Genomic DNA, 16,951 nt, shown 5'->3' with positions numbered 1-16,951 from the left:
AGTATTCACATTAGCTTTTAGCATATTTAAGGGGGTACTAGTGCTAGAACATTCAAGCTCTGTTACACCTGTAGGGAATGATAAATTCAGTTCTGTTACCAAAGAGGTTTCCTGTTGGGCTTGTATCTGTGATTGCTGGAAAAAGTCCTTAATGTCATTTTTTTGTGTGAGTTGAGATTTGGGGGTGTTTTTAACTATGCCCCCAACTGAGCCCCTCTTAGCTTTTTGTGAATGTGTACCTTTAGGTGGCATTTTACAGTCCTGATAACTTATAAAAATAAAGAGTCTCACCTTGGTTCCTACAATATTGAGCTTGTATTTGCAGACCTCGCTTGTCACACTGTTAAAGCTGTTATTCTGTTCTCCAAACTGTATATAATGAGTGCAGCTTCTTTAGTGACTTGTGTTCTTGAGCCCAGGTATCTGTCAGCCAATATGCCCTTGTATCCATAGGGAGCAATGTATACCTGTTATGTGCTCACCACCACCTGAGGTCCCACATCTTGCCAGGAGACTGAGTTCTTTGAGCTATGAGTAAGCACCCGACCTTGGTGTGAAACATGTGAGCTGATAGCTGTTGTTCACCTTTGTATCCGGCACTTGAATAAAGAAATTGCATAGGAGTGTGGCCATCAAGCCTTCTTTTCTTGTATACTCACACAGGTACTCATTGATGGCCCTCTGCTGCATGTGCAGCTGCTGCAGCATTGCCAGTGTCGAGTTCCACCTGGTGGGCATGTCACAAACCAGACGGTTGGTGGGCAGGTTGAATTACTGTTAAATGTCAGCCAGTCAAGCACTAGCATTGTATGACCGCTGGAAATGGCCACAGACTTTTCTGGCCTGCCTCAGAAGATCTTGTAAGCCTGGGTACCTGTTCAAGAAACACTGCCACCACCAAATTCAGGATGTGTGCTAAGCATGGAACATGTGTCAAGTGTCCCTGTCGGAGGGCGGAGAGAGGGTTGGTGATATTGTCGCGTACAACCATTCCTGGCTCAAGCTGCCGTGTCGTCAACCACCTTTAAGCCTGCCCCTGCAGAGCTGACAGAATCTCTGCCCCAGTGTGGCTCCTGTCCCCTAGACAGACCAACCGAATCACCGCATGGCATCTTTTAGCCTGACTGCTTGCGTAGCCCCTTGAATGCTTAGGGCGAAATGCTGGTTCAGAGGACAATTCTGCAGAAAAGGCCATAGAGGAAGAAGAAGAGGAAGGGGTGGAGCAGACAGATGTGGCAGAATCACCACTAGATTTTTGGAGGTGTGGTGGTAGAACAAGCTCTAGCACTGAACCCTGTCATGCATCCTTCCCAGCTGCCAGCAGAGTTACCCAGTGCGCCATGAAGGAAATGTAACGTCCCTGACCATGCCTGCTGGACCATGAGTCAGCAGTAATGAGAACCTTGCTGCTGACCGCCCTGTTCAACGAGGCCAAAACATTGACTTCCACATGACGGTACAGAGCTGTAATGGCCTTACGTGAAAATAAATGTATTTTTGGAACCTGCCACTGTGGTATAGCACATTCTGCAAATTCATGAAAAGGGGCAGAGTCTACCATATGAGAAGGCAGCAGTTGTAGTGCTAGCAATTTGGCCAAGCTAGCATTTAGGTGCTGAGCATGTGGATGACTGGGACAGTATTTTTTTTTTACGTCTTAGCAACTGGGGTAGCAAAATTTGCCTGGTGAAATCAATTTTCTGTACTGCTAGCAGATTGGGTGCAAGTACTTGTGGCTATACCATCATTCCCCTCAGTGCAGGTTTTTGAAAAAACTTGAGGTGTATTAGGAGTAAAAATCCCAGATGAGAAGTCTGCATTTTTTATGATGTGGGTCTTTCAGGTGCTGTTGCCAACAGGACTGCATGGTAGGTCATCATTTGTCTTGTCAAGCATGTAGTGCCCAAGCGGCTGGTGTTCTGGCCATGCTTGATCAGCTTCAGACATAGATTGCAAACAGAAACGCTGCGGGCTGCTGCACATGTGTTGAAAAAAGCCCAGACCACAATTAACTTTTGGAAGTCAGCGGGGAGTAAGCAGCACCCTGCATCTGTGGAGCTCTGTGGTGTGATGCAATAGGGTGGCTGCCCTTAAGCCGGCCCCTGGAGGACATCCTGCCTCGTTGGAGTTGTGCCCCCTCCTCCTCACTTTCATCCTCTGTTCTCTCACACACCCACGTATAGTCAGTGACCCCATCCTCCCCTCCCTCTTCATCATTGGAGCAAACTTGGCACTATGCTGCAGCTGGGTGAACATGACTGCTAGTTTCTTGTCCTTCTGTGGCACCCCCTCTCTCTATGCTCACGTTACTCCCTTCCTCAACCTGTGAACCAATATCGAAGCATTCAAATTGCTGCGCATACTCCTTCAGCATGTAACCAACACTATGATCCAATAATTCAAGTGACTACTCCATGCATGATGGTGGGCCTATGGAAGGAGTAGCTGTGGACAAGGAGCCGGTGGAATAGGTCACTTTGGCATCTGTGGTGGAAAGCAAACTACTATGAGCCTGGGTGACAGAGGATGAGGAGAATGAGGATGGCTTAGTTATCCACTCCACCAACTCTTCTGCATGTTGTGGCTCAATAACATGGCCAGCAGGGGAAAAAAAAGGACAAGCGTACACTGCCTGCGGAAGAATCACCATGTCTGTGATCACCACTTTTTTCTGTAGACACAGAGGCTGCTTTCCCTCTTTTAGTGGCCTGTGAGCATCTGCCTCTCCTTGTTGGCCTTTCGGACATAATGGGGGTTTTTGGGGGGGATTTATTTTTTGCTTGGTGCACTATAAACCGTTGTATTATTCTTTTTTTATTTTTTGGGGGGATTTTTATAACTCTTTATTATAGAGTATGGGACGGGAATATGGTGCTTGGGTGCAATACCTTTTTGCTTGGTGCACTATAAACCGTTTTATTATAGTTTTTTTTTAATAAAGAAAATAAGGATGCAGCAATTGTGGAGAATTTTTCTTTCACTGCTGCTGCTGCTGCAGAAAAACTAAATTAGAAAAAAATGTAAAAAAAATTTAAAAAAGGCAAAGAAAAAAAAAACAGTGGTGATGCAGAAGGAAGACCACCTGCAACTCAGAAGAAGGAACAGCATTTATGGAGATTTTTCTTTTGCTCCTGCTGAAAAAAAATTCAAAAAGCACCCCAAAAGAAAAAAAATAGGGAACCACTGCTGACGCAGAAAGAGAAACACCTGTGACGCAGAAGGGGAGACAGCAATTATGCCCTAAATATCCCCTAAAAATCAAAAGTATACCACTGCTGTGTTGATGCAAAAGGAATAACACATGTGACACAGAAAGGGGAGTACTAATAATGTAGCAAAAGAACCTGATATTGCAAAAAAAAAAAAATATTAATGAAAAAAAAAAGTGGGATCAGTGGTGACACACCGACACTGTCAAGACTATACTCACCAAGGCCGAGATGCCGAGAGCGGCTCGCCCTTACGACCACGCGCACCCGACCCCTGGAGGTGATACAGGGAGTTGGAGGCACGGGCTTCCGGTGGTGACTGAATTCCTGAAGGAAGTCCGTGTAGCCGTTGGTCACTGGAGAAGCTGCAGACAAATGGTTAGCTGAAACTGGGGTACCAAGGCGGGCAAGTCCGTATTCAGGCAGAGATCAGGAGCGGGGTATCGGGCAAGAGCAAGTCCGTGTAACAGGCTGAGATCAGGGGTATCAGGCAGGCAGAGGGTAATCCGTTAAACAAGCAGGGGTCAGAGGTATCAGGCAGGCAGAGAGTAATCCGTTTTACAAGCAGAGGTCAGGGGTATCCGGCAGGCAGAGAGAATAGTCCGTTTTACTAGCAGAGGTCAGGGGTATCAGGCAGGCAGAGAGAATAGTCCGTTTTACTAGCAGAGGTCAGGGGTATCAGGCAGGCAGAGAGGATAATCCGTATAAACAAGCAGAGTAGCACAGGGAACACAATAGGCAGCAGGGAAAATCAGGCACAGGGGACAGGGCACAGCTGACGACTAACCAGCAACCCGACTGGGCGCTGGAGCCGTCAGAAGTAGCCCACCGGCGAGCGCGTCAGTGTGACGCGCCGCCGGGCACCCGCACGGCCACGGCGCGCACACGGGGACCGCCGTGCACCCGCGCGCGCCGCACCATTGGGCCGCGAACGAGTGTGCGGCGCAGCGTGAGTCCTCCGCGCATGCGCCGTGGAGCCCGGCAGACGGAGGCGGCTTGTGCCTCCTGACAGTGCCCCCCTCCTAAGGGCGGACACTGAACGCCCAGACTGGACATCACCTCCGGGTGGTCTCGGTGGAAAGCTTGAATTAAGCGTGGTGCATGTAGGTTCCTTGCAGGTTCCCAAGAGTTGTCCTCAGGTGGATAACCCTTCCACTGGATCAGATACTGCAGTTGTCTGCCCTTCTTCCTACAGTTAAGGATGGACTCCACCTCAAACTCATTCTCTCCATCCACCCTAACTGGTGGCGGAGGAAGCTCCCCTCTCTCCGGAAAAGTGCTGTCCACCACAGGCTTCAGTAAGGACACGTGGAAGACAGGGTGGATTCTGTAAGTCTTCGGTAGTGCTAGCTCCATAGCCACAGGGTTGATAATCCTTTTGATGGGGAAAGGACCAATGAACTTGGGTCCCAATTTCCGCGAAGGCACGGATAGTTTAAGGTTGGTAGTGGATAACCAGACTTCTTCTCCAAGTTTAAAGGTTGGATTTTCCCTCCTGCCCCGGTCATATTGCTCCTTGTAATCCGTTTGAGCCCTCTGCAACATGTCCTGAATCCTCCGGAAATTTGCCTGTAAAGAGGCCACTCTGTCCTGCACGGCAGGGACTGCTATCTCGGGAACATCGTTGGACAGGAAGGTGGGATGGAATCCACAATTTGCCCAGAAAGGCGTTTGGTTAGTAGCAGCGTGAACAGAATTGTTATACGCGAACTCTGCGTATGGGAGAAGGCTTGCCCAATCATCTTGAGATCCCGAGCAGAAACACCGCAGATATTGCTCTAGGGTCTGGTCCGTCCTCTCCGTTTGGCCGTTACTCTGAGGGTGGTAAGCTGATGAGAGGCAGACTTTGATATTTAAGGCTTTGCAGAGCTCCCTACAAAATGTGGACGTAAATTGTACACCCCTGTCCGATACGATGTTCTTTGGTACTCCATGGAGCCTGATGATTTCCTTGAGAAAAATATTGGCAGTCTCTAAGGCCGAGGGGGTGCCCTTCATGGGCAAAAAATGGGCCATCTTGGAGAGACGGTCAACCACGACAAAAATAGTGGTAAAGCCCCCCGAGGCTGGCAGGTCCACTATGAAATCCATGGAGACGTCAGACCATGGTCGTTCGGGGATCGGTAGAGGTCTTAGTAAACCCCAGGACTTGGTGTTTCTCCCCTTGTTCCGCTGACACGGAGGGCAGGATGCCACATACTCTTTGCAATCCCGTCTCCACCCAGGCCACCAAAAGGAACGAGAAACCAGCTCGGACGTCTTCCTTACTCCAAAATGCCCTGCGAGTCTATGGTCATGGCACATCTGAAGGGTTAGTGACCGTGTCTCCCGAGGTACAAAAATTTTTCCACGGATCCAGAAGAAATTACCATTTCTTTTCAAGGATTGCACCTCTGGTTCCATGCAAGAGTTGGATGATGATTTGATGGATGACATCAAATCCACTTGTGTCACCCCAAGGAAGTTTTGGGAAGAGAGGATAGTACCAGGTTCCGACGTTTGGGACTCTGCCGAGAACATCCGTGAGAGTGCGTCTGCCTTTCCATTCTTTGAGCCAGGTCTATAGGATATGTGGAAGTTGAAGCAAGAGAAAAAGAGAGCCCAGCGGGCTTGTCTAGGTCTTAGTCGTTTTGCTGTCCGTAAATACTCAAGGTTTTTATGATCTGTAAAGATCATTACCGGATGTAATGCGCCTTCGAGCAGATACCTCCATTCTTCAAGAGCAAATTTTATGGCCAGCAACTCCCTGTCACCCACGTCATAGTTTAACTCGGGCGGGCTGAGTTTCCGAGAAGCGAATGCAACGGGGTGAAGGATAGCCTTGGGCCCTTGTCTTTGAGAGAGAATTGCTCCTGTGGCAATTTCCGAAGCGTCCACCTCCAAAACATATGGCTGGGAAGGATCGGGGTGGCGAAGAATTGGAGCCGAACTAAACAGATCCTTTAATTTCAAAAAGGCCTCTTGTGCGGCCTCACTCCACCGGAAAGAGTTGTGCTGACGGGTTAGCTGGGTGATAGGTGCTACAATAGTCGAGAATCCAACAATGAATTTCCGATAAAAGTTAGCAAATCCTATGAATCGTTGAACCCCTTTTTTATTGGATGGAGCTGGCCAATCTTGGATGGCTTGTATCTTTTGGGGATCCATTGCGATCCCGCCGGCCGATATGATGAACCCCAGGAATTGTACCACTGATCTCTCGAACTCACACTTTTCCACTTTCAGATAAAGCTTGTGCTGTTTTAATATGGTAAGGACCTTTTTGACATGCCCCCTGTGTAGCTCAATCGTGGGAGAGAAAATGAGTATGTCATCCAGGTAAACAACAAGGAAGTCATCCAGGTATTCTCGGAATATGTCGTTTACTAGGTGCTGGAAAGTGGCTGGAGCATTGCATAGCCCGAATGGCATCACCAGGTACTCGAAGTGTCCAAACCTGGACCTGAACGCTGTCTTCCATTCATCCCCGGCTCTGATTCTAACAAGGTTATAGGCACCCCGCAGGTCTAATTTGGAGAAGACCTTGGCAGAACGGAATCGTTGGAATAGCTCCGGGATGAGTGGTAGTGGGTACCTGTTCTTAATGGTGATATTATTAAGCTGCCGGTAGTCCACACAAGGTCTAAGGGACCCATCTTTCTTCCCGACAAAGAATATCTCTGTTCCAGCAGGTGAGGATGAAGGACGGATAAACCCCTTTTCCAGGTTCTCATCGATGTACTGTCTGAGCGCCTCCAGTTCAGTCTCGGAGAGAGGGAATATACGACCGAACGGAATCACGGATCCCGGCAACAGGTCGATCGGACAGTCATAAGGCCGATGAGGTGGTAGGCGATCAGCCATTTGTTTATTAAAGACCTCCTGGAACTCCAGATATTCAGAGGGAATCTGTTGAAGTTTGTCTGACGAGGTAGTAACCGTAGCACAAACCTTCGGGGTTAAGGGGAGGCAATGCTCCAAGCAGTATGGAGAGGAGAAGGACACCACCTTGGTGCTCCATTGGATCTGCGGATCATGAGCTTGTAACCAGGGCAGGCCGAGGATGACTGGGAAGATGGGAGAGTGGATGAGGTCGAGCCGTAGGAGTTCCTGATGCCCGGAGTCGGTGGTTACTAGGACAGGCTGGGTCTCCTGGGTGATTGGACCTGAACTAGGAAGAGAGCCATCGGCTAGATGCACTTGTAAACCTTGGGCCTTTGTTTGCAAGGGAATACGGAGGCTGTGGGCCAAGGCTGTATCCATGAAGCAGCTACAAGCCCCCGAATCAATGATGGCGGGTAGGCGAGACTCCCCTTCCAGTAGCTGCAAGGAAACAGACAACATCACATAAGACTTCGGAGCATCATTATCCTGATAATTCATTAATCTAGGCTGAAGGAACTTACTGGGCCTTATTGGACAATTGCGCAGGAAGTGTCCCGCTCCCCCGCAGTACAGACACAAATTGGACTGCCGTCTGCGTTGCCTCTCTTCCGAAGTTAGCGGGGCCCGGACCAGGCCTAGCTGCATGGGCTCAGCTTCAGGAGGTGTTGTGGAAGATGGTGACGGCATGGATGGGGCTCTGAACGACGTCCACGTAGGGCGTGGACCCTGAAACCGCTCCGAGCGGCGTTCTCGCAAGCGCCTGTCCAGTTTCGTGGCTGCCTGAATGAGCTCTTCCAAGGTCTCCGGAGTCTCCATCCTGGCTAGCTCATCCTTGAGGAGTTCAGACAAGCCTTGACGGTACTGGTAGCGAAGAGCCGGCTCGTTCCAATTCGTGTCGGCCGCCCATTTACGGAACTCTACCGTATAATCTTCGATGGGTCTCCTTCCTTGGGACAAGTGGTGGAGAATGGCTTCAGCGGTAGCCTTCCGTTGCGGGTCATCGTAGAGTTGGGACATACCCTCGAAGAAGGTATCTATGGAATTTAACACAGGACTTCCCTGTTCCATTAAGCCATGGGCCCAGGCCTGAGGTTCCTCTGACAGCAGCGAGATAGCGAAACCCACCTTGACGATCTCTGATGCAAATGTCCGGGGCTGGAGGGCAAAGTAAAGTGAACATGCGTTCTTAAAAGCTCTGAATTTTTTACGGTCCCCGGAGAACCGTTCGGGCGTAGGGACCCTAGGTTCAGGAAGCGCCATGACAACGGTAGGGCTGGCGGTGGCCTGGGGAAGCGGACCTTCATTGCTGGGTGCCGGAACTGCAGTGGCAGAGGGAAGTACTCCAGCAATCTGTTGGAGGCGGCTGTCAATTTGAGTATACCCCTCCTGTAACTTCTGGACTGAGTCGGCCAAAGTGGAGACCTGTTGGCACAGGATCTCCAAAGGAGAGCGCGCTCTGTCGGCCTCGGACATCTGGCTGGTTAGTACTGTCAAGACTATACTCACCGAGGCCGAGATGCCGAGAGCGGCTCGCCCTTACGACCACGCGCACCCGACCCCTGGAGGTGATACAGGGAGTTGGAGGCACGCGGAGGCACGGGCTTCCGGTGGTGACTGAATTCCTGAAGGAAGTCCGTGTAGCCGTTGGTCACTGGAGAAGCTGCAGACAAATGGTTAGCTGAAACTGGGGTACCAAGGCGGGCAAGTCCGTATTCAGGCAGAGATCAGGAGCGGGGTATCGGGCAAGAGCAAGTCCGTGTAACAGGCTGAGATCAGGGGTATCAGGCAGGCAGAGGGTAATCCGTTAAACAAGCAGGGGTCAGAGGTATCAGGCAGGCAGAGAGTAATCCGTTTTACAAGCAGAGGTCAGGGGTATCCGGCAGGCAGAGAGAATAGTCCGTTTTACTAGCAGAGGTCAGGGGTATCAGGCAGGCAGAGAGAATAGTCCGTTTTACTAGCAGAGGTCAGGGGTATCAGGCAGGCAGAGAGGATAATCCGTATAAACAAGCAGAGTAGCACAGGGAACACAATAGGCAGCAGGGAAAATCAGGCACAGGGGACAGGGCACAGCTGACGACTAACCAGCAACCCGACTGGGCGCTGGAGCCGTCAGAAGTAGCCCACCGGCGAGCGCGTCAGCGTGACGCGCCGCCGGGCACCCGCACGGCCACGGCGCGCACACGGGGACCGCCGTGCACCCGCGCGCGCCGCACCATTGGGCCGCGAACGAGTGTGTGGCGCAGCGTGAGTCCTCCGCGCATGCGCCGTGGAGCCCGGCGGACGGAGGCGGCTTGTGCCTCCTGACAGACACATCAGTAGCACCACAACACTGTGTTATTCACACTACACTGCACTGTATTATTCACACCACACTACACTGAATTATATACTCTGCATTGCACTATATACTCTGCATTGTAGTGTATACTCTGCACTGCACTATATACTCTGCACTACACTATATACTCTGCACTGCACTGTAGTGTATATTCTGCACTATATACTCTGCACTGCACTGTGGTATATACTCTGCACTATATACTCCGCACTGCATTATATAGACTACACTGACTGCACTCTATTATATATTCTACTCTTACTACACCAGGGGTGCACAACCGCTGGCCCACGGTCCACATATGGCCCACAGCGCCCTCTGATGTGGCCCGCTATGTCTTGCTCTGAGATGGCGGGTTGGCAAGCCTGGATCGCGAGTTCCAGACCCGCCATCTCCAAGCATCAGCGCGAAGAACGGAGCCGCCGCTAGATGGAAGCAGAGCCGATGCTTCCTGTATAGCACCGGCTCCTTCACAGGCAGAGTGATACCAATGTATTCCGCCTGTGACAGGAAGGATCGGCTCTGCTCTCTAGTGCAGCCGCATGCTTCTGTCACAATTATGCACGGGAACCCGCGATCTCGGACAGCAGCCAGCAGTGCCAGAGCCAGCAGTGCCAGTACCAGCCAGCAGTACCAGTATCAGCCACCAATACCAGCCACCAGTATCAGTCACCAGTACCAGCTACCAGTACCAGCCACCAATACCAGCCACCAGTACCAGCCAGCAGTAACAGTACCCACCAGTAGTACCAGTACCCACCAGCAGTACCAGCCAGCAGAACCAGTACCTGCCAGCAGCACCAGTACCCACCAGCAGTACCAGTACCAGCCAGCAGTACCAGTACTCGCCAGTAGTACCAGTACCAGCCAGCAGTACCAGTACCCACCAGCAGTACCAGCAAGAAGTACCAGCCAGCAGTACCAGTACCAGTAGCCACCAGCAGTATCAGTAGCCACCAGCAGTACCAGTACCCACCAGCAGTACCAGCCAGCACTACCAGTACCCACCAGCAGTACCAGTACCCACCAGCAGTACCAGTACCAGCCAGCAATACCAGTACCCACCAGCAGTACCAGTACCAGCCAGCAGTACCAGTACCCACCAGCAGTACCAGTACCCACAAGCAGTACCAGCCAGCAGTACCAGTACCAGCCAGCAGTACCAGTACCCACCAGCAGTACCAGCCAGCAGTACGAGTGCCCAGCAGCAGTACCAGTACCTGCCAGCAGTACTAGCCAGCAGTACCAGTACCCGCCAGCAGTATCAGCCAGGGGTATCTGCCAGCAGTACCAGCAGGAAGTACCCAACTGCAGTGCCAGCCAGCAGTACCAGGCCTGGAGGACAGCCAGCAGCAGCCACCAGCTATAACCACCTGGGGGACAGCAGTCAACCAGCTGCAGAAATCCTGAGGAAGAAGTGAAGATCGAGGCCAGTTGAGATGCAGGTAAACCACTGTGCATCAGTGTGAAAGCAGCCTTAGGCCCCTTTCACACGATCGGTCTGATCGGGTCTGCCTGTCTGTTTTTCAGGCGGACCCAATCGGACCCACCATTCACTTCTATAGAGTGGCAGATGTAAACTGTCCGTTTACACCCGCCTATCTGCAATCCGATCTGCTTAAAAAAAACAGAAGGGGATCTGTCCCCTTCTGTCTGGGCAGATCAGAGGGCCCTTAGGGTAGAGCAGGCTGCATCTGTGTCTGCTCTACATATGCAGAGTGGACACAGACCTGCCATCTGCCCGCTACGCTCATTGTGGCCCGCGACCTGTTTCCAAGTCGCTAAAGTGGCCCTCTCTCCTCAAAAGGTTGAGCACCCCTGGCCTACACGCTCAATCCACTAACTAACCTGCCTAATCTCTCTCCACTACAACACACTACATACGGCCGCCATGTAGGAAGCCTTATATAGTGTGGGCCCCGGAGCCATGATGGCTTTAATAGCACATCGCGCTGTGATTGGCCAAAGCATACAGTTCAGGTGCATGCTTTGGCCAATCAGCAGCTGTCAATGCACTGTGATCTCGTAGTGCATTATGTGGAGCTCCACAGCGAGCGAACGACCCTGAAGACTCAGCATGTGACTCCCCACTGTGGTTCCTAGGCTCTCCCACTCCTACCAGGAGCACAGGACCACAACAACTATCAGGGTGACTAGCGGTGTGAACAGAGGAGAGATAACATACCTGATTTCTCCTCCATACAGCAAACCCGGAAGCACTTCTGGGTTTGTGACTGTCAAATAACAGCCGCTAATGGCAAGTGTAGGAGCTGATCAGGGAGTTTATGTCCTTTATCAGCTCTGGGAAAATAATAGACCCCTGATGTCTCCATAAAGAGAACCTGTCACTGCAGAATACTATCACATTGGGGACTTAACAGCCCATAAAGAAGAAAAATTCTAAGTGAAGTTAAAATTAATAAAACTGGAAAAAATAAATAAGTAAAGCAAATAGTAACAAATGACCGTTGATGCCTTTACACACATATGTAAAAATAAGTATAGATAGCATTGGAAGACATCACCAGTGTAACACATTTTGGAGGAGAGAAATAGTTTTACTTCCAATATTTATAGTTAACTCTAAAATTATGAGCTGGAAGGGCTTTTGAAAGCATCACTTAAGGATGTTTGTTTTGTGGGTGCAGGCATTTTTTTAAGATTTACATGTTTGTTGTCTATTTAATAGACACAATCTCACCTTTTATATTTAAAAATATATACTGTACATTATATTACTATCTTTGTGTGCACTAAAAGAAAATGTAAGTGTATTTTGTAGTGAAAATATTGGTTTGATACACATTTGCAAAGATATGGTGCAACATAAAGATTTACAATTATCATTTTTTTTTATTCTGCAGGTTCTCTGCTTTCAGAAATATACTGTATAATGTTTGGGGAGCTGAAAGTAATTTTCAGGCCTAAAATGTGCATTTTACCAGGAGTGCGATAACTGAAACTGCTCTGGCAGAGAAAGCATTCAAATAAAACTCCAAGCAAATAATGAAATACACAAGAAGATAGGCATACATGAGAGCTGTTTTAACTGGCAAAGGATTTGTATGTCTGTCCATCCAGTTCTGATATTTACACAGCTCTGCCACACAGCTCTGTCTAACAGTACAGGAGACCTGGTTTCTCTCTGCTGCAGTTCAGACACACTTGCAGGTCTTACCCCTCCCCCAGACTGTGTCTGATACCAAGTAAAATGTCATCACTTACACATGTAATGATGTACTATTCAGTACAGAGCTGCATTCATTTATGTCTTTTATATCTGTCTGGGGTTCAGATTTAAGACCTTTAAACATACATAAGTCATAAACCACATGAAAACAATCTGAGTGGCCAATCCACAGCAGGACTTTAGTATATGAACCCTTCATTGTGCCCTGTGCTGGAGTTTGTAAAAAAAAGGGAAATGACAGCACAGATTGTATGTGTGATGCTATAAAGAATGGTAACAGAACAATTGGGATTAAAGCATAAGTGCACATCACACTTTCCGCAAAAACTTCCCCCTGAGATTTTATGTCCCATCTAGAACATTTATTTTATTTTTTGTACACATTTTAAAATCTGCATTTTTGGTTATTCAATTACCTAAATCCCCAGAACATAATATATTTTCTGAAGCCAGAGGCCTAGTAGAAAAAAAGTCAGAGTATTCTGACAGTGAAGAGTCTCGCTTCCAGAATACAATGTCTCAAAAGGGAGGATTCCCCCATCTACCTGGATGAATGAAAAATAAAAATCATCCAAGGACAGCTGTAAAGTGATCACTGTTACAGCTAGAGAGGCACCAATAGTACAAGTACCAATACTTTTTTTTTAGTACTTACCGATACCTACCGCAACTGTTTTTCTTTTTTTTTTTTTCACGTTATCAATGGTACAAAGCATTGCAAAGTTATTTACAAATTAAATAAATTGTTTGTTTTTTTGCGCTTTTTGAATGTGAAATATGTAAATATATATATATATATATATATATATATATATATATATGTAAAAATATTCACTAACAAAGCAAACAAAAAAGTTTTAATTGTTTATCGTTTAAAAAAAAATAGACGTGCACAAAAAAAAAAAAAAAGCAGGTTAATAATAATTAAATGGAGGAGAATAATTAAGGCTGATTAGAGTAAATTTAGGGTTAATAAGGGGTTAAACAGAGGAACATTTGTTCATCCCTTTGATCTGCAGATGAAGAAACAGAAAGATACAAAAAGAAACAATGTTTCTTTTTATTTTAGTGTTTCAGCGGCAGAGCCATGTTGTTAATAAACATTGCCGGCTGCTTTTTTCTTTTTTTTTTGACACCTCCAATTACCGGACTTTTTTAACACTTCAGCTGTCAACAGGGGAGACCCACTGACAGCTCAAAGAACCGAGCCTGAAAGCATTGGTTTCAGGTATTGGTGCATTTGCACGAGTACCGATACTTGTGCAAATACTCGGTATTGGCACCGATACCTGTACTAGTATCGGTGCAACCCTAGTTACAACAAATAAAAAATGACAGATCCACACAAACAGAGCGGATGGAGGAATCCCCACATTTTTAAGCTTTAAAGAAAAGACTCTTCCAGCAACTTCTGGAACACACTGACACTGTTATAGTTTGTCACTGTCACCCACCCCCTATCACTGTAGTCCACCCCCTGACACTTTCAGCTTGGCTTGCATGTAAATGAAGAGACATTTTATATCCAATATATACATTCTTATAATATTTCCATCACATGTATTTCTTACAATCATTTTGTAAAATCTGATTTGTTGTTCTTTGTCGCCCTGATCACTTTTTTCTCTCCATATCAAGTAAGTTACATACCTGTATGTCTTTTCTTCAGGTGAATATTGATCATCTTCTTTTGACCTCACAGTGAACACTCCTCCAATGATCAAATCTCCATCCTGAAAATATTGGAATTCATCAAATACATCAGTAAAATGAAGGGTACAGGCCGGACTCTGCATTCCTGATCTCCAGAGTGTCATACATTGCATGATCACACAGAACTGGAAGATGTAGGTATATGATACACCCATAGCTCCGATCACTGGGTTCTTCTTAAATTAAAGCCTATAATTCTCCATTGTGACACAGACCTCTGCAGCATGGGTATCACAATAGCAATACAATGAGATGGCTTCTCTCCCTTCCTTTTATACAGTTCAGTACCATACATCTCTCATTGTTCTCATTATACTGACGTCATTTTCTATCTACTTTTATTTGTTTGTACAGGTAGTTTATTTGTGAGTGGTTAAGTTTAGTCCTCTATTATTCATATTATTCTAACAACTCTAAACCAAGACGTATAATTTCTTTAAAATAAACTCCTATTCAGCAAGGATCAATGCTAAATATTATCATACAATTGAAATACACAGGTAGTACCAAATATTTTTTTATTTATAATGATTTCTGCTCACATTAACAATGCACATAACTGTTCTATATTGTTCTGACACTGTAAAGTAAGCAAGGCCTGTAAAAGAAGACTGTCTTTACTTACCTTTTTTTGGCCCTTACCTGCAAACATGTTTAAGTTTTAAGTAATACCTGCTTCTCCATGTCTTCTGTATTTTTGCTCATGAAACAGTAATGACTTTGCATTCTTCTTTTCCTACAGTAATTGTTCTACTTGAGCTTACCCTGGAATGGTGGCAGTAGATCTTCCAGAGTTTTCCCTTTGTATCAAGAAGGGGTGAAATATCTCCCTTGAAACGTCCCACTATATTTCCTGCTGTTGCCAGAATTCCAACACTTCTCCTCCTAACCTTCATCACCCAACACTTATCCTCCTAACCTTCAACCTTCAACACTTTTCCACCCAAACACTATTCCTCTTCATATTACACCTTTACCTCCTGCTGCCTTAGGGCATTCCACATGCCATGGAATGGCCTTTTGTGCAAAATAATGACACTGGCTTGAACTTTGGGTCAAAATAATGATGGTTGGGTACCTGCTATTGTGTAGTACATGACACAGAAAAAGGTAGGAGGAGGAGGAGAACGTGTACACTAGCAATCCAAAAAATTATTGATATGTATCCTTGTGCAAGAAGAAAACAAAGAATTAGTAGTCCCAAGTACTGGATTTAATGTGTCCTAAAAAAAGAAATCCAAGTATAGCAGCTTGGACCAATGTACCAATGCACATACCATACTCATGGGATCCCTCTACAAGCTGGAGCACAGGACCTAAATCATAGTAGAGATCACTATAGTAGCAGTGTCTATTATTGTGATCTCCACTAATTTCTAGGTCTTGTGCTGAATGGCTTTCCAGCTGCATCCTAAACACAGGCGGTCAGCCACACAGCAAGGATCTCATTCAGAGAATGTTTTAAATTGCATTTGCTGTCACAAAGCATTCTCTACTTGGATGAGGTGGGCTGGTGGGGCAGTGATATCACAAACTCCTGTGTTTACAATGCAGCAGGGCAGCCACTTGGTACAAGACCCAGATGCTAGTGCAGATCACTGCAGTAGGGTTGTCTACTAAAGTGAATTCCAGATTCTAGAGGGATTCCACTGGTATGGTATATGCATAGTTAAATTGGTCCAAGCTATGTAAAAAAAAGCTGTACCTTGAAGTCTTCTTTAAGGAAAAAGAAGATGAGTGCGTTAGTACGTAAGGCAGTTGCATTGTGGCCTCCTGGCTGAAGATGGCATTGTGTCATGGCCATTGTACAGGAGGGAGGAATGGAGAACTTTGTTCCTCTGGAGCTTCCATCAGTGTCATCAGGGGAGCAGCTGTCAGATTGGGCAAAGGAACCCTGGGTCACTCCGGATGTGTATTGACTACCGAACCTTGAACTGAAGGACTATCTGTCACGGAACGTCCCACACTCCGCTTGAGTGCTTCCGTCATATACCACTTCCTCCCAGTCTGTATACAGATATTCCAACCTCTCTGAGCACAAAACAAGGCGACACTTGCTTGTTGCTACCATGAACTGTTTTATTTAGAATCAAAATTACAAGACTTTATATGCCGTTGGAACCTCCTCTATCAATACAACTGTAACCTAATTAACCTAATTAACATGAGCTAATTAACTAAAAAATTTACCCAGACCAGATGACAGACTTGTGGGCACCGAGCTTCACACAGTAGTATAAACACAATAGCTGGAGCTAATTACAATTAACAATACAAACAACAATCTCCCCCCTCCTCAGCCTATTCATCAACAGTTCGGCTCCTAGCCAGTCCTGGAGGCTAATGTGATCAGCTCACTCAATTAACAGGGTGAGTTCAGAATCAACCAAACCAATAATAGTCTCTACATACATCCTGGGAGATATTGTGGACAAATATTACTGTCCCATTTTAAGTAGTCCAAGATATATTTTCATACTCACCCTGTGCCAGGATGGCACAGGGTGACTTAGACATAAGATGTATTCTGAGTTCCATGGGCCCTCCCATCACATCTCTCCCCTTTCGGCAGAAGACTAACACAGGAGGAGACCCCAGACGGGTTGACTCCGAAGTTAGTAAGTAGTTCCAGTCCTC

The 16,951-nt window shown here is 47.1% G+C and overlaps 1 protein-coding gene across 1 annotated transcript in view; it reads right to left on the bottom strand.

The window, feature by feature from the left end:
• Positions 1-14,469, bottom strand: part of LOC141141232 (vomeronasal type-2 receptor 26-like) — a 144,076-nt gene extending 129,607 nt beyond the window's left edge. The window contains exon 1 of the mRNA XM_073628932.1: positions 14,252-14,469. Coding sequence (XP_073485033.1) covers positions 14,252-14,469 — 218 coding nt within the window. The remainder of the gene's footprint in view (positions 1-14,251) is intronic.
• Positions 14,470-16,951: the final 2,482 nt, after the last annotated feature.

The sequence above is a fragment of the Aquarana catesbeiana genome, linkage group LG01 (genome assembly GCF_042186555.1).
Source record: "Aquarana catesbeiana isolate 2022-GZ linkage group LG01, ASM4218655v1, whole genome shotgun sequence".
Lineage (NCBI taxonomy): Eukaryota > Metazoa > Chordata > Amphibia > Anura > Ranidae > Aquarana > Aquarana catesbeiana.
The sequence above is the reverse complement of the archived record's forward strand: the minus strand, read 5'-3'. Positions and strand labels throughout refer to the sequence as shown.